Source organism: Myotis yumanensis, unplaced genomic scaffold (assembly GCF_028538775.1).
Source record: "Myotis yumanensis isolate MYYU_CA2020_CCGP unplaced genomic scaffold, mMyoYum1.0.hap1 SCAF_2, whole genome shotgun sequence".
In the NCBI taxonomy this organism is placed as follows: domain Eukaryota; kingdom Metazoa; phylum Chordata; class Mammalia; order Chiroptera; family Vespertilionidae; genus Myotis; species Myotis yumanensis.
Window position 1 is genome coordinate 151,834,997 of NW_027223753.1, and position 21,830 is coordinate 151,856,826.

The 21,830-nt window shown below is 38.2% G+C and overlaps 1 protein-coding gene across 2 annotated transcripts in view; it reads left to right on the forward strand.

Annotated features, from left to right (window-relative positions):
* The window catches only part of ATP6V1A (ATPase H+ transporting V1 subunit A), a 59,057-nt gene that overhangs the window by 3,879 nt on the left and 33,348 nt on the right, over positions 1-21,830 (forward strand). For both annotated transcript variants that reach the window (XM_070406220.1, XM_070406221.1), the window contains exons 2-3: positions 14,309-14,403; positions 19,314-19,442. In XM_070406220.1, the coding sequence (XP_070262321.1) occupies positions 14,322-14,403; positions 19,314-19,442 (211 nt within the window). In that variant the 5' untranslated portion in view covers positions 14,309-14,321. The remainder of the gene's footprint in view (positions 1-14,308; positions 14,404-19,313; positions 19,443-21,830) is intronic.

Consider the following 21,830-nt stretch of genomic DNA (forward strand, 5'->3'; position numbering starts at 1 on the left):
GTAAAAAACATAATGGAGAAATGAAGTAGAATAAAATTTTTCCTTTCCTAGGTTGAGATGATTCACAAGGATTAGTGGGTTTGTATTGGAAAATATCAGTACATTAAATAATAATTGAAGTATAGCTGTCATGAGTTTATGTTTCACCTTACTCTTGAAAAAAAATTATTACTCATTTGTTCTGAGGAAAAATTTTATTAAGAGATTATTAGTAAAACTTTAAAAGTTTTACTATTTTATATTATGAAATGAAAGTGGCTTTGATTTAATAAGCGTATTCTCTTATACATATAATATGTGTGTATATATATATATATATATATATATATATATATATATTCATTCTGTACATAGTATTCAGTGTGGCTTCTTTATATCCTTAGTTTTACAACTTCTGTTCAGGTAGATATTTCAGGCAGTTCTGAATGATGAACAACTAACTTACAGAACAACTTAGTTGTAATTTTGGTGTGGTTGTGGGAGGATGTGAGTGCGCATTTACTTACTCTGGAATCTTGACCAGAAGCGTTCATATAAAGGAATTTAATACGTACATGAGACAGTATATTTCAATCGAATGGGAAATAAGGGCATATATATAGTAAATGTAACTGAAATAACTTCTCTGTCTAGAAGAAAATAAAATTTAGCCAGGACTTAGCAGTATTTGCAAAATAAAATTTCATATGATTAAAAGCTTAAATATAAATGGTGAAATACTTAAAATATTAAACTCCCTAAAATTTTTTTTAGGTATACAAGATTGGAAACTTAAAAGTTACAAAAGCAAACATAGATATATAATGAAGAATTTTTCAATGGCAAAAATAAAGGGCAAGACAGACTGAAAAGAAATGTTTGAAATACATATAACAGATAAAAAAATTAACATTTTTAAGAACTATTGCTGTTAAGAAAAAGTTCACACAATAGAAACATGGATAAAACATATGACCAGAGCTTCCCAGAAGAGAAATCAAAACATTTAACAAACTTATGAAGAGTTGTATAACCTCACTAGTAATTAGTATACTAACAATAGAATATTCTTTTCTGACTAGCACAAATCAAGTGGTAAACCTGCTGTAGCAGGGATGTGTGGCAAAGGATTTTCTCATTTGATACTAGTGGAGATGTAAATTGTTACAGCGTTTTTAGTCAACAGTCAGGCAATAGCTGTTAGTATTGAAAATATATATTCTGGCATCTAGCAATCCCACTCTGTGGAATTTTTTTCTTAGACATAAAAGCAACAGTTAGTAAACAAGTTTTTACATGAATGTTGATTGCAGCAGTGTTTGTAGTAGCAAAAACCTAAAAACAAAGGGAATGCTTGTCAATAAGGTTATTGAGATACCTATATATCTATCTATATACATAGATAATGGCACAGGCATATTATGGAATGTTTTTAGATCAATTAAAAGTTAAATATGTACTACTGAGTTAAAAAGATTTCCAAATACATCCTAAAAGGACTTCCATTGTGTATCTTAAGTGAGAAAGGCAAAGTTTAGAAAAAGGTATATAATGATATCCCATTTTTGTAAACCACTTAAAAACCAGTTTTGTTTATGCTTATGTGATTGTCAGCAATGGAGGGAGGAAATAAAAGAAAAGGAAAATTAAGAAAGAAAAAGGCAGGGTATTTGCAATAACATGCATGTAAAACTACATGTCTGTACAAAATGAATTTCAGGAAAGGGTAGTTTCCTGAATGTTTACTGGTTATCTCAGAGAGGTGAGATGAGCATTTCAGGTGATTTTTACTTCCTTTCTTACACTTTTCTATGTTACAGGTCTCTATTTTTACAGTCAATATGTAATGTATCTGAAATAAAGCAAGCAAAGTATTTACATTTTTAAAAAGGTATTAACAAAAGGAAAAATACTATTTGAAATGGCCAGGAATGACAATTATCATAATTCTTTTTGTCTCAGTTATTTAGGTATATGTGAGGAAAGTGTATAAATTATCCATAAATTCTCTTTAATTTTGTGTGTATGATAACTCTTGAACACCCAGTAAGAATTTGCCATTAAAAATGTACAGGAAAATTATAGACATTACCAGATAAGGTTACAAATATACAGTTTATTTTTGGTATGGATGTTAAGTCCTCTGGGATTGCTTTCTACCTTGGAGATACAGAGCATATTGCACAAGTTTGGGATCTGTCACCTGAGTTAATCATATGACAGAAACAGTATTGTATAAGGAAAAGTTCACATTTGGGTTTTGTAAACAAAAATAAATTGCTATAAGATTAACTTTCCTTGAGAAAGCTTCAAATGAGAATGTCTATAACGCCCTGCCCTGTGTGGGTCAGTGGTTAGAGCGTCAGCCCGGGCACCAAAGGGTTGTGGGTTCAATTCCCTGTCATGGGCACGTACCTGGGTTGCAGGTGGGATTCCAGGCCCCACCTGGGGTGCATGTGGGAGCAACCAATCCTTGTGTCTCTCTCATATTAATGTTTGTTGATCAGTCAGTTTCTTTCTCTCTCTCTTTCTTTCCCCCCTTCCTTCTCTCCACTCTCCCTAAAAATCAATGGGAAAAATTATCCTCAGGTGAGGATAAACAACAAGAAAAGAATGTCTATAAAGAAAAAGATTAAAAGTTTTAATTACTTAATATTTGATGTCCGTCCTTATTTTAAGAGTCTGAAGTTAATACATCATTCAAAGCCATAATAGAAAATGGCAGATGCTTTAGAGCTGGATTTGTTGCATGATTCAAACCTCCCCTGGTCCCTTCCCCTGGATGACAGGCCCTGATTGGCCCTGATCACTGGCCAGGCCTAGGGATCCCACCCATGCACGAATTCGTGCACCTTTAGTTGTAGATATAACTTGAAATGCTCCTTTTGTGATTTATATATTGAAGTGTTCTATCCATTGAAGTTTGAGTGCATGTATATTATTAAAAGAATGCTACAGTTGCTAGTAATTATGAAAGTTGTTGATTTTTATGTGCAATTGCTATAATTGTTAGTAATTGTGAAAGTTGTTGATTTTTATGTACCAAAACAATTATGTAAGAGCTTGTAAACAGTTAAATACGGAGTCAGATTGCCAATTACTATAAACACTGAGTGTAATGGCCAGCTAAATGTAGGCATAACTATAACTTTTCTTATGAAAAATGGGTTTTTAATAACCTATAGGTCCTAGTCTTAGGTAATGCAGATTTGGCTGTAAGGGGCTTTATTCAGATGTGTTACAACATCCACAAATTCTTTTGAATATAACATACTTCTATTCAGTGTCCTCTATTTCATTTGTTTGCAGAAAGGAAAAATATATCTCTTATTGTTAAAACACAAAGCAGGCTGATTGATACCAACCTCTTTAACCTGATCCAAAGCAGACACTTAAAATACAGAAATTTGCTCAGAAATCAGCTTAGTGTACCTACAGTCCTTGAGTATAGATTAATAGTACCTGCTATTGTTCAGTGGGGTAGGTGTGTGTTTTAAATATGATCTCATCCTTATCCAAAGATACTGTTGGATAAGGAGGGTGGGGAAAGTACCTATGAATAGACAGAGATAAACAGACTATAGATTCTTTATTGTGAATTATTTCTACCTCAAATCAAAGCGGTATACAGCAGTAAATAATAACTATCCCACTACCTCCACCCTCCAAATGAACCATTGAACTCTATAGCAACTTTGATATCCAAAATATTAGCCTGAGTCTTGGAAGACAAACTCTTCTATTCCTCTTGGCTCAAAAGTTTATTCAAGATAGGGTTAAGATTTTCCTAATCCTCAACCAGAATACTACCAGTAAGCCCTGTTCTGCAAACAAAGATGAGTAAGTACTGTAGTTGCATATCTAACTTATATACTACTGAGCTGTTAAGGGACTGTGGAAATTCCCAGGATTTGCTGAACTTGACAAGAGGGTGCCCACAAAGTCTTATCACATAAATTCACTCTGAACAGACTGAAACCTGTTTGGTTGTCTTCAACTGTTTCCCCTACAGTTCTAGGGCTAAGGTCCTCTTTTAGGCCCGTAGTCTTGTAACTGTTAGCTGACAAGTAAAAATAAAAGTGAATATGATGTATTTTGTATAAGCATTATGCCCCTACAGCAAGCATGTCAAACTCAAAGGCTAACATGGACTAAATAAACAAGGTTTAAGTTTATGTGGGCTGCAAAAAAACAAAAGCTTCAATTTTCATAGAAACATAGGTTTATTTCGATAGAGACATGCTGAATACAAAGGGCTGAAATAAATGAGTAATCATTAACATAAAATAATAGATCATTTTAATAAAAATTAATATTTTTTCTTAAACATTAACTTACCAGACACGAATAACTGCATAAATTAATAAGTGTAATGCAAATAAACCTACTTTTCTTGTTCTCTGAAAGCGAAATATTTCCTGTTGCGCACACCAAATGAGTCAGTACAAGACTAATGATGTGGCAATGGACTGCTAAAATATTCGCTGCTTGTATTAGTGGAGAGAAATGGTGTGCCTGCGTGTAAGGCACGTAAGGGAAATGAATGCAACATGATTATAGTAATCAGTCATTAGCAAACATTGTAGTTCGTTATTAATTATATATAACAGGATATTGTAAAAATTAAGTTACAAAATTTTTATTAAAACATTTCTTACATACCATTATATTGGCTGGGCTGCAAAAATATTCGTTGTGTGCACTTCAAAGGGGTTGTATCTACAGTATTTTCACTCAATGAATCACACTGCCTATTTCCCACATCCCTTTGCCATTACTGTCATTGGGCACTATTTAGTAATTGCCTACTATGTATCAAGGTGCTTTACATATAATTGGGGTACTCCATGAACAAAGGAGATGTAGTCCCTTTTTTCCTGGCACTTAAACAGTTTAGCAGTGGAGACCTCTATACCTTGAAAAACTCCATTACAATAGTGGCAAGTACTACAAAGGAGCAATATTGAAGACTATGAACATACCAGGGGAACTGGAAGTTAGTACCTAGCAAACCATGCTATTGAAAACCTTCTTCAGCTTGACCCAGGTTGCTCAGTGGTTGGGCATCGACCTATGAACCAGAAGGTCAGGGTTCAATTCCCAGTCAGGGCACATGCCCAGGTTGTGGGCTCGACCCCCAGTGTGACCCCCGTGTAGGATCTGCAGGAGGCAGCCGGTCAATGAGTCTCTCTCATCATTGATGTTTCTATCTCTCCCTCTCCTTTCCTCTCTGAAATCATTTAAAAATATATATATATTTTAAAAAGAAAGCCTTTAGTGATTGTCCTTCTCCTCTCCCCATAGCCAATTTAGTTAAATAAACCCTGGCTATTATTAATCATAGAATACTAGGCAAATTGTTAGAAATGCAGATTTCTTTCCCTCGGAATTGAAAATATGTGTAGACTTTTGACTGTACTACTTTTAAATACACTGTGAAGTGTTTTATCACCTATATTAGGCATATTTTCATTGCAGAGATTTTGTGGATCCTGAGTTGGAGGTGGACCTATTTGTGGTGATGCTTCATTTTTAACATTGGGTTAATATGCCTTTGCACAGTTTGTGAACCTTCTTTCTCTTCTATTCCATCCATGAAATAAATGACAGAACAGATCTATTTGAATATATAAATATTATTTTATAATACAAATATAATAGCATTTTTACTGCAACATTGTCAGTGCTGACTCTTGTACTTAATCCATCTCAAATACATGCATTGCTTATATTTGGCCAATTTGACTGCTCATAGTGTTTTCTTGGCAAAACAATCCAAGAGAAGTTCTCATTAAGCCCTAGTTTGTTTGGCTCAGTGTATAGAGCTTCGGCCTGTGGACTGAAGGGTCCCGGGTTCGATTCTGGTCAAGGGCACATGCCTGGGTTGCGGGTTCGGTCCTCGGTGGGGGGTAGGTGGGAGGCAGCCAATCAGTGATTCCCTCTCATCATTGATGTTTCTATATCTCTCTCTTCCTCTCTGAAATAAAAATACATATATATAAAAAGTTCTCATTAAGATTCAAAAGGGTGTTACAGTATTTGTAAGCAGTTTTCAAGAGAAATTTCTATGTCTCTTGAGCAATGACCTTTTTCTGTCTTTTGGTAGTCATAAAATTTCTAGGTTGACTACTTTGGAAGGGGATATAATTCTCATGCATGACCGCTAGCATTTTTTTAAATTGGGAAAGTCACTTCATAGCTGACTGAGAAAATCTATCCAAAAGCCTAACCACCATTGTAGGACTCAGAGGCCATGAAAGTTAAGGATACTCTTAGAAGAGAATTTGCTAAGGACAATCCTTTTCACAGTGAGCTTGGAGTAGCAGACTGTTTAAAAGAGCAAAGAAATTTCCAGAACCTCCCCAACAAACTTTGCCTTACCTCTTATTGGTCTAAAAGTTATTCTCATTTCTAGGCCACTCACTGGCAAGGGAATTGGAATGACTTTGATGGGCTAATCAGAATTGAACCAAGTTAGGGTTTTGTCGACAAGGAAAAAATGGGGAACTAGTTATGCATAGTAATCTGCCACTAAGCCTTCTTAATGGGGTTACTGAGGAGGTAGGTTAAATGAAATGAGTAGAAAAATGCTTCACAAAATGATTTAATACTATACTCTGTCTATATAAGGTAATGTTGTTAGCTGGAATTCTACCTATCCTATAACTTCTTTGACCAAGCTTAAGAATATTAAACAGATTCATGATGCCTTTCTCAGAGAAGGTAAACTGCGTATGCAAATAAGTATTTGATTGTAATCAACTAGACTTTTCTTCATCTTTTAACTATTACTTCCAAAGGTAGTTTTTAATCAGTTGGGTAGAATGTACTTTTTCAAGTGTTACATTAAAATAATATTTCAGTGTCAATGAAGTGCCCCAGGAACTTGTATGTAAATAAATATTATCTTAAAACCTTGGTACTTACCTTTTATATAACACCTCACCCTTGCCCCCAACAGCCGTATCATCCAAGACTGGTATTTAAAAGAATTATTTCTGGGATGAGATTACCATGTATAGTACATTAACCAGTAGCAATTTGGAGAGGACCTTGTAAGATGGAAGGAAAAAGAAGTGGGCCTCTGGTGGTGTGATTTGCCACTGCAGTGTTCTACAGTGTGTATGGGAGAGACTGATGACTCATTAGATCAGATAGTTGCCTGTGCATACCTTCTGGATTTTTCCCCTTCTAAAGCAGGGTTTGGTTGTTTTTTTAATCTTTCACAAATATGGGGCAGGAACCCTACAATTTTTGACTGTAGGAATCTTAGTTGTAAATTACAATTCTTATCAAAGTAGGAATTCAGCGTAAGACACATTTTTATGTAATTATTGAGTTGTAATCTATGAGAGCAGTTGTGTATACCACACTGTTTTCATGAAAGCGACTGTTTTTGAAGTAGGTGTCATGCTTTTATTTTTAAAATGATTGAGAACAACAAGAATAGCTGTGTATTATATTGGGAAGAAATAATTAAATAGCATATATGACTTTAGCATTAAATCATATCATGATAGTTTGGACCTTGTGGAGATTTAGGATAAAATTAACTTTCAATATTATCTAACCTGCACTATAATTTGCTCATTGCAAGTTAAAATGTTTTGGGAGTCGCTTTCTTTTTTTTTTTTTTTTTAAATATTTTTTATTGATTTTTTACAGAGAGGAAGGGAGAGAGATAGAGAGTTAGAAACATCGATCAGCTGCCTCCTGCACATCTCCCACTGGGGATGTGCCCGCAACCCAGGTACATGCCCTTGACCGGAATCGAACCTGGGACCTTTCAGTCCGCAGGCCGACGCTCTATCCACTGAGCCAAACCGGTTTCGGCAGGAGTTGCTTTCTTAATATCGTTCAAAGCCTTTGCTTTTTCATATACTGGTGTACCACAAGAATTTTTAAAACATACCATAACTGACTATTTAGTCTGGGGCACTGACCTCTCTTTTCCCTTAGATTGTCAAATAATAAAAATGACAACAGCCAACACACATGTGTCTAGGGTGAATGAATCAAAATTGTACCTATATTTTTTGTCAGATCAACAGTATATAAAGATATAATGTATCTTTTGGTGTGCCACAGAATTTTAGTAATTAGTGTTTGTGTGCCATGAGATGAAAAAGGTTGAAAATTGCTAGCATAGAGACATAAGCATTTAAAAGTGAAGCAGAAGATTTTAGTGGGGTATTTTTGTTTTCACTGTTATGTGCTATATGCTTAGCCCAACTCAGTGGTGAAGTCAACATAATATGAATCATATTTATTTGTGGGGAGGAAGCACTTTCATATTTTTCTTGTAAAACAGATATTGGATGAGATGAAGTAGAGAGCATGAAACATACCAAAAGCAATGCTAGTCCATGTTCAGTGGAATGCTTTTGAAACACTGGCATTAGCAGAAAGGGCTAGTACTTAATAAAATTTACATTTCTTATTGGAAAAAAATATACAAGAGCATACAAGGAAATTTCTCTGCTTACAGAAGACTGTTACACTATTCTCAGTCAAGATTCTGGGGAGGAGAAGGGTGGGGGAAGGTTATTTATTTACTTCAGTGTTTACTTGTTTTCCTGCAATTGAGGTATTTTGGTGGAAAAGCTTTAGAAGTACAATGGGAACCCTTATTTGAGTGCTGTGGGAACTGCAGATTTTAATGTTCAGAGAGCCTGTTACTTAGGACCAATCCTTGGGCGTTTCTCTAAGTGTTTAACTGTTAAGAGGCTGGAGCCTAAAACTTCTGGACCTAGGAAAACATAAGAATTCTATAAGAATACAGTACTTTAGAAGTTAAATAAACTCTTATGAGTTGGGACTTCTTTTTCTGTAACTACTGATGATGGGGCTCCATCTAAGATTTGAAGGATGAGGAGCAAATTCCCTGTAGAAACTAAGGCTTTGGTTGTATGGGGACTTAACCTCCATGTCAGTTGCTTGATTTAACCCAAGCATTGTTCTAAATGCCCTGCTTCTTAAACCCACTTTTGTATTTCTTTTCCCATTTTACAATATAACTACAAGATAACTAAGACAGAAAACAAGCCAAAAATTATAGGGGTGGATGATAGCATTATTCCTATTTTACAAATGAACATAATAAGAGATTTTGATTTATAGCATGTCACTGGCAGAATCCGCCTGAGCCCTGAGTCTGCTGACTCAAGATCTTGTGCCATTTCCACTTCAAAGACAGATGACTATGTATCATGAATGCCCTGAAGGAAATACCCATATTTGGGGAGGAAGTTAGACTATATGATTATCATATTTCCTTCTGACTTTGAACATCTTTGATTTTAAAATTTGACCTCATTTTCTCGTTCACTACTTTTTTGAAAACTTTGCCCAACCCATTTCCCAAATAAGTGTTTGTCTTTAAACTTTGTTTTCCCCCCCTATTGCCTAAGTAGTTTCTAGAAAAACTTGTTCCATCTCTTTGTATTCCAGTATCTGCAATCCCATACATGCTTAATCAATAGCCCTGTCTTTAGGAAGCTGAGAATCCTGGTAAACCAGTTTCCCCTTTTCCTTCTTTCTTCCTCAAATGCCCTTCTCCAATTAATTTTCCTACTGAGAATCGCAAAATCCTTGTGATTTTTATTGTGGTATTTGTGACTATGATGTCTGGTTTATTTTTTCTTTCTAATTCAGTTTCATTATTTTTGATGACTTTCACCCTGCCTTCATCTTTATCAGTAAACTACCAACTTCATGTTAGTCTGTCTCTATCTTATCACTGATATCATCTTCAAGTTCTTGGCATTTTTCCTGCTCCTTATATCATATTTGACTCACTTTAATGTCTCCCATATCTCCATGTGGTTTTAATTTTTGTTTACACTCTTGCCTATTTCTTTAATCACTCAATTCTAGCCCTGTCCACCATCTCCATTCTGATGGCACCAGTATTTCAAACCATAACTCCTCTGTTAATGATTTCATTGTTATACTCCCTTCCCCAATCCTTGATATCTTGACTAATGGATTACAAATTGTGTTCCATGGGATATATGGTTCTCCTGATGATCCTTCAATAGCTCTTGAAAGACTAAAAAAACTTTCCCATCCTGTCAGAATTAACCCCCAAGGCTCAGGGTTTAGTTTTCCTCTCTTTTGGTATTCTTTATATCTGGACTCAACTCAGCCAGCCTCAAAACTTACTTTTCAGCTACCTGTTCCCTCTTCTTCATTCACATTGGTTAACACTTCTCCCACATTCAAATCAGTTTCTTCTTGGCTTTCTTTTTTTTTTTTTTTTTTTTTTTTTTTTTTTTTTTTTTTTTTATTTATTTTTTTAAAATCTTTATTGTTCAGATTATTACATTTGTTCCTCTTTTTTCCCCCCATAACTCCCCTCCTTCCAGCTCCCACCCCACCCTCCACCCTCACTCCCCACCCACTGAGTTCATCCATAGGTGCATGATTTTTGTCCAGTCTCTTCCCGAATCTCCCATTCCCCTTTCCCCCCCAAGAATAGTCAGTCCATTCCCTTTCTATGTCCCTGATTCATTATAGTCACCAGTTCATTCTGTACATCAGGTTATTTATTCACTTGATTCTTAGATTCATTTGTTGATAGATGCATATTTGTTGTTCATAATTCGTATCTTTACCTTTTTCTTCTTCCTCTTCTTAAAGGATACCTTTCAGCATTTCATATAATACTGGTTTGGCGGTGATGAACTCCTTTAGTTTTTCCTTATCTGTGAAGCTCTTTATCTGACCTTCAATTCTGAATGATAGCTTTGCTGGATAAAGTAATCTTGGTTGTAGGTTCTTGGTATTCAGCACTTTGAATATTTTTTGCCATTCCCTTCTGGCCTGCAAAGTTTCTGTTGAGAAATCAGCTGACAGTCGTATGGGTATTCCCTTGTAGGTAATTGAGCCTCTTTCTCTTGCTGCTTTTAAGATTTTCTCTTTGTCTTTTGCTCTTGGCATTTTAATGATGATGTGTCTTGGTGTGGTCCTCTTTGGATTCCTTTTGTTTGGGGTTCTCTTCGCTTCTTGGACCTGTAAGTCCATTTCTTTCACTAGGTGGGGGAAGTTTTCTGCCATTATTTCTTGAAATAGGTTTTCAATATCTTGCTGTCTCTCATCTTCTGGGACTCCAATGACTCTGATATTAGTCCGCTTAAAGCTGTCCCAGAGGCTCCTTACGCTGTCTTCACACTTTTGGATTCTTTTTTCATTATGCTTTTCCAATTGGGTGTTTTTTGTCGAATCTTTGGTTTGATTCTTGCACTCCTCTGGTCTGCTATTGGGTATAATATTCTTTATTTCAGTCCGTGTATGCTTACTTTCTAATTTCTTTATCGTAGCATCGAGGGTCTCATTAGTTTTCGTGAGGCTCTGCACAAATTTATGGCAAGCCCTCAAAATTGCGATTCTTAGCTCCATATCCTCCATTTCTGTCATGTTTTTTTGTCTCCGCATCTTTTATGCTTTCTTGGTGCACCCCCTTGTGGTCTCTGTGTGCAGTCTTGTTCTAGCCAAGCCTTAATTGTTGTAGTTAACACTAGAGGGATTTGACCATCAGGCCGACTGGCGGTGGAAATCAGCTGTGGGAAAACTTCAGTCCTCAGGGGAGGTGCTAGTCCAGCCCTTGCCTGAGGCGGTCGGCAAATGGTTGTGCGCAGGGTTTGGGCGGGGCGGGCTCAACGGGGGGGGGGGGGGAGGGAGCAGCTATGGCCGCTCTCAGTCCATCCCCAGGGGCTCTGCCTCTCTGTCCCAGCAATCGCTGCAAACCTCGGAGGGGCCGTAGCCAGACAGTCCCGCTTCTCCCGTTTGAGTCTGGGTCCCTAGAGACTTGCCCGGATCTGTAGCCCAGAGTCTGAGATTCGCTCCTAATTGAAAACGACAATCGCGCCCTCAGCCGCCAGCCCGCTTTGCGCGCGCACCCTCACCACCGCACCGCCGTACCTTTAAATTTTCCACACTGCGCCTCCGCTGAGCGTCGGAATGCTGTTGTTCTTGCTTCTAGTTGAAGAGACTCTCCTCAGCCAGCCTTCCCGTGGTTCTGGTTGATGTCCGCTCCGACTTTTAGTTGTATTTTTGAAGTGGTTGTCCACGGCGGCAGTCTCTGGTGTTTTACCTATGCCGCCATCTTCGATTCTCTCTTCTTGGCTTTCATTGTGTGGTCGTTTTGAACACTTAAGTCATTGTGCTTTTTATGTACAGTTGTTTAAAGCCAGTGAAAGCTCCTTTTATTCACAATCCTTATTCACTACGTTTAACACAGTTTCTTTTCCTTGGTAAGAGTTCAATAAATATTTAATAAATTGAATTCAATTGATACTCAAATCGTAACTATTTCTAGAGCTTTTCAATCTAACCTGTTAAATTAACTGAATATCATTTTCCCCATTAAAGTTCTCACTCCATTTTCGGTTATTTCCTATTAGAGGCCTGATGCACGAAATTCGTGCAAGGAACTTGGCCCTCGCAGCCCCAGCTGCCTCGCGGCCCTGCCCCCTGCCCACTGGTCGTTCTGGAAGGTCGTTCTGGAAGGTTGTTCCGCCATCTGGTTTAATTAGTATATTAGCTCTTTATTATATAGGATTGTTTGTAGAATCAAGTCTACTTGGCATTTCATTTCAAGACCCACAAAGAAATGGTTTTACCTTTGTATCTTTATTTCTCACTGTTGTCCTAATATAATCTTTCTTCGTAGTCTGTTAACTTCTTATAAATTTCTCTATTCTTTTGTTTTTATTATTTCCCCAACTGAAATGCCTTTGCTACCTTTTTTTTCTTTCTATTTTATCCAAATTTTACCTGACCTTCAACCTGTGCTCCCTAAACATTCTAATTATTGAACTTTTAGTAGATAACTTATATGATTTAACACTATTACTTATTGATCTGTGACCTTTACTTTATGGTTGTTTTGGGGGCATAATTTAGCTTTTTATATGTACATGTATTTTATCTCCATTATTAAACATCAATAATTTTTAACTTAGACCAGTGGTCAAAAATAAACTTTCTGCTTTGGGATCTGCCACCAGTTTTCTATTTGGACTTGAATAGTTAATTCTTTAGGTTTTTCAGTTTGCACATCCATAAAGAAAAGAGGTTGAACTGAATTACTTAAACTGTTCTATGTTCAGCTAAAAAAAAAAAAAAGAAAAGTGCTTTCAGAAAAATTTTAAAGATGGGTAATACATTTAAAAATTAAATGTGCCCTAGCTGGTTTTGCTCAGTGGATAGAGCATCATCCCGTGGACTGAAGCATGCCGGGTTTGGTTCTGATCAAGGGCACGTACCTCCGTTGCAGGCTTGATCCCTGATCCTGGTCGGGGTGCACACGGGAGGCAACCAATTGATGTGTCTCACATCAGTGTTTCTCTCTGTCTCTCCCCTTCCCTTTCACTCTCTCTAAAAAACAAGCAAAACACTGGAAAAATATTCTCAAGGGAGGATTAAAAAATAAAAATAAATGTAAGATATAAGATGATGAAAAATAAAGCAGTGAAGGAGGGGGCTATGTTGTGATTTAAATAGATGGGCAGAGAAACCTCTTGGAGTAGGGGACAGTTGAGTAAAGACCTGAAGGAAGTATAGGAGCAGATATCTGCAAGAAGAGTACTCTAGGTAGAGGGAGCAACATGTACAAAGACCCTGAGGCAGAACATACATGTTTTTGAGAAATGGCAAGGAATTCAGTGTATACAGGGGTGGGCAAAAGTAGATTTACAGTTGTGAGTACATTATTGTATTACTTACTATTACGACTGTAAACCTAATTTTTCCCACTCCTGTATATGCAGAATGATTAAGGGTAAAAGTAATTGGAGAGATGGTCAGAAAGATAATGGGGGAGAGGGCAAGATGTAGGGCTGGATAAACCATTGAGAAGACTTCACATTGTTATACTCAGTATTTTTTTAAAATATATTTTATTGATTTCTTACAGAGAGGAAGGGAGAGGGATAGAGAGTTAGAAACATCGATGAGAGAGAAACATCGATCAGCTGCCTCCTTCACACTCCCTACTGGGTATGTGCCTGCAACCAAGGTAAATGCCTTTGACCGGAATTGAACCTGGGACCCTTGAGTCCGCAGGCCAACGCTCTATCCATTGAGCCAAACCAGTTAGGGCTACTCAGTATTTTTTATGGGACAGTTTTCATGGGGATATATAATTCTGAATTTTAATAATTGTGAAGCATCCAGGAATGAGGTACTTTTAATTACATTTTAAGAATTTTTTATTTTACTTTGTAGAAGTGGTAATAACTCAAAATACACCATCAATGAGAGTTGACTACCTATATTGGTTCTTTTGCGTTAGGGTTTGTAATTATGACTTAATTTTTCCCCTTAGGTAAATTAACACAATGGATTTCTCCAAGCTACCAAAAATACGTGATGAAGATAAAGAAAGCACATTTGGTTATGTGCATGGGGTCTCAGGACCTGGTAAGTAATACATAATAACCTCAATGGTAAAGATTCCTAATTTCAATTAATGTATTTTCAAGGTGTTTTAGATGGAAATACAGAAGTTTCTGTTCATCTACATAAATTCTGTCCTCAAAAGGTTTTATAACTGCTACTAGAGGCCGGGTGCACGAATTTGTGCATCAGTGGGGTCCCTTAGCCTGGCCTGCGGTATCGGGCTGAAACTGGCTCTCTGACATCCCCTGAGGGATTCTGGATTACGAGAGGGCGCAGGCCAGGCCGAGGGACCCCACCAGTGCATGATCAGGGCCAAGGAGAGACGCAGGAGGTTGGCCAGCCGGGGAGGGACCGAGGGAGGGCTCCAGGGTGTGTCTGGCCCATCTCGCTCAATCCTGATGGGATGGACCCCAGCAGCAAGTTAACCTACTGGTTGGAGCGTCTGTCCCCTGGTGGTCAGTGCATGTCATAGCAACTGGTTGGCTGGTCGACTGTCTGCCCCCTGGTGGTCAGTGCACATCACAGCGAGCCTTTGAGTGGTCTTAGCATATCATTAGCACATTACACTTTGTGTGTGTGTGTGTTTTTGTTTTTTTGAAAATATATTTTATTGATTTTTTACAGAGAGGAAGGGAGAGGGATAGAGAGTTAGAAACATCGATGAGAGAGAAACATCGATCAGCCGCCTCCTGCACACCTCCTGCACACCTCCCACTGGGGATGTGCCCGCAACCAAGGTACATGCCCTTGACCAGAATCAAACCCGCGACCCCTCAGTCCGCAGGCTGACGCTCTATCCACTGAGCCAAACCAGTCAGGGCTAGCACATTACACTTTGATTGGTTGAACGTCCGACTGGTCGACCGGACACCTAGCATATTAGGCTTTTATTATATAAAACTAGAGGCCTGGTGCACAAAAATTTGTGCACTTGGGGGGGTAGGGAGGGGGGTCCCCCAGCCTGGCCTGTGCCCTCTCGCAGTCTGGGACCCCTCGGGAGATAACGACCTGCTGGCTTAGGCCTGTTCCTGGGTGGCAGAGGGCACGTCCAATCCCTAGGTGCAGCCCCTGGTCAGGCTCAGAGCAGGGCCGATTGGGGAGTTGGGGCGCCGCCCCGTCATGCACAGAGCAGGGCGGATCGGGAGGTTGCGATGCCACCCTCAGTCATGCTCAGGGTAGGGCCGATTGGGGGGTTGGGGCACCGCCCCCTGTCACACTCAAGGCAGGGTCGATGGGGAGATTGCGGCGCCACCCCGTCACGCACAGAGCAGGGCCGATCAGGGGGTTGGAGCGCTGCTCCCTGTCACTCACAGAGTAGGGCTGATAGGGGAGTAGGGGCACCGCCCCCTGTCACACACAGAGCAGGGTGGATCAGGGGGCTTTCAGTCTGGCTGGTTTCTGGGGTTTTGTTTAGCTTCTATATTTGCAACATAGTTGCTTAGAGTTGCAGCTGAGAGGCCGGCAAGTTAGGCGGGGAACGTTGGAGTCCGCAGTCACTGAAGCAAGCAAGCCTCCCTGCTCGCTTCAGTGCATGGCTGCCGGCTGCACCCTTTCACACTCAGGGCAGGGCCAATGGGGAGGTTATGGCTCTACCCCATTACACACAGAGCAAGGCCCATGGAGGGGGTTTGGGGCGCCACCCTCTATCACCCACAGAGCAGGGCCGATCAGGGGGTTGGGGCACCGCCACTGTCACACTCGGGTCAGGGCCGATAGAGAGGTTATGGCTCTACCCTGTCACACACACAGCAGGGCCCATGGGGGAAGGGGGGGCTGGGGCGCCTTCCCCTGTCACACACAGAGCAGGGCCGATCAGGGGATTGGGGAGCTCCCCCCTATCAGGCACAGAGCAGGGCTGATCAGGGGTTTGGGGCGCCACACCCTGTCACACACAGAGCCGCAGGGCAATCAGGGGATTGGGGAGCTCCCCCCTATCAGGCACAGAGCAGGGCTGATCAGGGGGTTGGGGCACCTTCCCCTGTCACGAACAAAGCAGGGCGGATAGGGAGGTTGTGGCCCCGCCCCCTGTCACACACAGAGCCGCAGGGCGATCAGGGGATTTGGGCGCTGCCCCCTGTCATGCTGATCCCGGTGCTGGGAGCCTCGCTGCTCCGCTGATTCCGGTACCGGGAGGCATATTACCCTTTTACTATATAGAATAGAGGCCTGGTGCATGGGTGGGGGCTGGCTGGTTTGCCCTGAAGGGTGTCCTGGATCAGGGTGGGGGTCCCCACTGGGGTGCCTGGCCAGTCTGGGTGAGGGCTGAGGGCTGTTTTCCGGCTGGCGAGTAACTGAAGCTCCCAACCGCTCCTTGTTTTCTTTTCTTTTTTTTTTTATTCTGGGCCAGCTTTAGCTCTGAGGCCTCGCTGCCGAAAACATTGGTACAATGTTGCGGTCCGGCTGGCTTTCAGTCTGGCTGGTTTCTGGGGTTTTGTTTAGCTTCTATATTTGCAACATAGTTGCTTAGAGTTGCAGCTGAGAGGCCGGCAAGTTAGGCGGGGAACGTTGGAGTCCGCAGTCACTGAAGCAAGCAAGCCTCCCTGCTCGCTTCAGTGCATGGCTGCCGGCCGCCATCTTGGCTGACAGTTAATTTGCATAAGGATATGCTGATTAGCCAATGGGAAGGGTAGCGGTCGTATGCTAATTACCATGTTTCTCTTTTATTAGTGTAGATGAGACTGAGGTAATACCTCCATCCTAAGGGCTTATCTAGCATTCATTATCTAAATTTGATAATTATTGAGGTACTAATTTGTAATATCATGTTTATTATGTAAATGTATAAGCACTGTTCAGATTATTACCTATTTTTTGTTAAAGCTATAGCTTTTAGTATGTGATACCTTGCAAATTATAAGCATTCAATAAATATGTTAATTTGGTTTGAGATTTAATAATGTTTTCAGAGCATTTCTCAGTAATATCAACCTTAGCTCTTTATATATATAAAACCTTCTAAATGGCTATTTCAGAATCACATAACTGGCTAGCTGTGGAAAAGAAGCCTCATGACATGACACTGATAATGGAGAGCAGTTTTAAAGTTTATGTTCATTTTGTCAAAACTTGGGGTACTGCTGTATCTCATTCTAGTATTCATTTTGTTATTCTACACTCCTACTGCAAAACCTGATTCAGTTTCCAGAAGTAAACCTGTTCATTGATTTATAATCCTTAGTGGAAATCCATTTTTTCTTATATCTCAGTCTTTATGCAAATGAAGACTGTCAGTCACTATGCCTCTTATTTCTCCCCTGGAAGCTTCTATCACTTAGAAATCGCTGTTTGAGCTTTAATTAATTGGCAAACAATGCATTTCACTGTTTTTAATCTCTGTTGCCATTCAGAGAAATAGTTTCCCCTTGATGATCAAAAGAGTTTTTAGGAAAGGCTACACACAAGAACTTTTAGGGAAAGGACAAAAGAACACCATCAAAAGAGTTTAGGCAAAAATATTTTTCTAAAACTTGTAGTAAATTCTTGAACCTATTTCTAATTCTTCAGTTCTTAATAAGATAAAGAAATGGCATACATTTGGTTGATGAAATAAGATTTAAAATTTTAGTTATCTCTGATATTTCAATGCATCTTAATTCTTACTAGTATATAGTAGGTATAGAGGTAAATATTTATGAAATTAATATATCTACATTGTTCTAATACAGTAAAATTTTAATACTTTAATAGTTTTTATTTGAATATTGCCTAATACATAGTTCTAATCAATTTTATCAGAAGGCTAAATATTAAAAATAGATTTATTTCTATGCCTATGAAAATGTACAACCTTTCCTTCCTGCCAGAAAAGTAATCTTTTCTTACTAGACAATATATATAGTCCAAAATAGTAAGCACAAATTCTGTTATAGTACTTACAAAAAATAGGGATTTTTTAATATATGTGTATATTCTTTTATTATTATTGATTTCAGAGAGGAAGGAAAAGAGAGAAATAGAAACATCAATGATGAGAGAGAATCATTGATCAGCTGCCTCCTGCACGCCCCCTACTGGGAATCAAGCCTGCACCTGGGCATGTGCCCTGACTGGGAATGGAACGATGACCTCCTGGTTCATAGGTCAAAGCTCAACCACTGAGCCAAGCTGGCCAGGCAGGGTTCTTTTTTATTTATATACATATATGTTTCATTGACTTAAGGGAGAGAGAGAAAAAGAGAGAGAGAGCTCGCACATCAGAGAGAGTGCAATATCATAGGCTGCTTCTTGCATACCCTCTACTGGGCACGTGCCCTGACCAGGAATTGAACCAGTGACCTTTTTTTGGTGGATGGGACAAAGCTCAACCAACTGAGCCACATCAGCCAAGGCAGAAATAGGGATTCTTAGTCAGGACCTCACATCCCTATTGTCTATTTCGTAAATGCATATGTGAGTTTTTCTAGGTAGAGCGCGATCATCAGTTTATGAAAAAGGCCCATGTCCCAGAAAAGTTTTAAGAACCACTGTTATTAAGTGTTCGAGAGTAAAGATGATGTTTCCAATATTATCTTTCAAAGGAATGGTGACAACACAGCAAACTGATAATTGTGTGGCATTCTACCACACTACTAGCTAAAGTTTCTGTTCCATTTTTGCAGTTTTTATTTTCATTTTCCCAAACCCACTCTTTCATGTATTATAGCAACCTGGGTTGATCAAAACCCTTATTTACATTATGGGTTATTATGGATTATTATGAGTATATTCTGTAAATGTATAATCTCTAGCCTAACAAATTTATTTTGTTTCCTGCTATATCATATGCTAAAAATGCATCTTTCTGTGAAACTATATGTATATTCCATAGTGGATGTTTTATTTTCCTTATGAATATATGAGAGAGCTGTTTTATTGGATTTACTGGATATTTTAATTACCTATAACTATTCACAGAGTCTTAAGTCATCAAAATATGCATATTTTCTTTTCAGTGGTTACAGCGTGTGAAATGTCAGGTGCAGCCATGTATGAGCTGGTGAGAGTGGGCCACAGCGAGTTGGTTGGAGAGATTATCCGATTGGAAGGTGACATGGCTACTATCCAGGTGTATGAAGAAACTTGTATCCTTTTTGATTCAATTTCTTTGTAAAAAAAATGTATTTTTATTGATTTCAGAGAGGAAAGGAGAGGGAGAGAGAGATAGAAACATCAATGGTGAGAGAGAATCATTGATTGGCTGCCTCCTGCACGTCCCACGCTGGGGATCAAGCCTGCAACCCTTGCATATGCCCTGACCTCCTGGTTCATGGGTCAACACTCAACCACTGAGCCACGCTGGTTGGGCTTTTTTAGTTAAATTTTTTTGCCACATTCTACAAGTCATATTTTAAGGATTTATGGCAAAGGTAGAAGCAGAACAACCAGTGGTACCAGAAGCATGAAATGTTGGTATTAGAAATCTGATTTATACAGGAGTATATTGAAGAAAGGTACTAGGAATTAGTGCTCTTCTTAATAAATTAGTATCACCTTCTGAATTTTCATTACTCTTAATATTTCAGTAGTTCACAAACTTTAGAGGGAATCAATTAGAGGGAGACATTGTAGAAGAAACCATAAACAGAATGCCATCATCAATTTGTATGATTAAAAGTCTCCAATCATTTCTGTTTATAATAGTAAACCGGTCACCATTCTATCTTTATTCTAATAAATAGTGCTGGGTGATGTGTTAAATTACAGCTTTAGTACTGGGGAATATTTACTATTTGGCTAGTTTAGCTACCATAATTTTGGCTTTTAAATATAGAATTTATTTTCAATTTTCTATAAAAAATAAAGAGAGAAAGAGTTAAGCCTTGTAAAGAGAAACCAGTTTTTTTATTTTTTTTTTGGCGGTGGGGGGGGGGACGGGGTGGGGGACTTTATTTGTGTATTTTACTTAGATTGGTCCTCAGGATCAGCATTAATTCTTTAGCTATTTAAGATTTATTTGAAACAACTTTTTTTTTTTTTTGGTCATACTAAAATACATGCTTGCCAGTATCTTTTCTGTGTGTGTGAGTACTGTGCTAATTTAAAAAAAGTCATCTGAAAATTTGAAATAAAATGAGAAATCTTTGTGGTTATGAAATCATGACTAGTCAAAAGAATTTTTTCTGTTGTTACTGTTAACTTTTATTTAATCTTTTACATGGTTTGCAGATTTAAAATAAACAAATGAACATGTATATGGTGACAATTCTCCCTACTTTTGTCATCCTGTATCTGGCCAGGTTTCAGAACACACACACATGCATGCAGCCATTTTAATTAGTTCTTCTTATTATATAGCCTTCTAGTTTCATTGCATTTATGAACCAATATCAATATGTACTTTTCTTCCTTTTTTTTTTTTTACTAAAAGATAGCATATTATATTCACTTAAAAAGAAATGTATTGGGTAAGATAGATAGATAGATATGTGATAAATAAAGTAAAGTGTTAATGGTAGAATCTAGCCGGTAGAAATAGCAGATGGAGTTCACTGTAAAATTCAGCTTTGCAATAGGTTTAAAAATGTTCATAACCAATTATTAGAAATGAAACTATATCTTGGAGATCTTTCTAGAGCAATTCATATAAGCTTCTATTCCTTTTTTACAGCTAAATAGCATTCACCATATGAATATACCATAATTCATATGGTATATTAATCAATATACCATATGAATATACCATAATTCATATGGTATATTAATCAATATACCATATGAATATACCATAATTCATATGGTATATTAATCAATATCTTAATGATAGAAATTTTAGTTGTTTCTAGTCATTTATTACATACAATGTAACTATAGCATGAATTCACAGAAGTTAGATTTTTGGGTCAAAATTTATGCATTTTAGTTTTGATAGATATTGCTAAATTGGTGTCAATAAAAGTTGTACTGCTTTTACGCCTATGAACAAGTACATGAGAGCAAGCAGGACTCAATGTACTTATTTGCAGGCTTTATTCTTTTCCTTTTTAAAACCACTTAATTCTTAAGATTTTAATTTTTTGTTAGGAACTAATATCCTTTTTAGGGGACTGATGTTCTTAAGTTGTATAGTTGAAATAATGTATTAAAGAGAAACTTTTGTTTCTGTTTTTAAGTTCTATGGTTTCTCAAACTGCACCAAGGCACTCTGGGCAACTTCAACTCCCAGGATGTTTTAAATTTTTGAAGTTAACAAGAATATTAGACATCTTGTCAGACACCATGTGACCTAGTAGCTTGAGATAATAAACAGTTTTGTTACTTGGCTGCACTATATTCTTGTTGATGATGTCATATATTCACGAAGCTGAGTTTTTGGTGATTGCTAAACTAAAAAGCAAGTACTGTGTGCAGCTGAATATGGATCAGGTATTCAGTCTGATTCCAAGGTTTGAAAATTGTAAAATGCCTGACAGGCACATATATCCCATTTGTAAGAATTGAGTTTATTTAAGAATGAAATTAAAGTAATATTT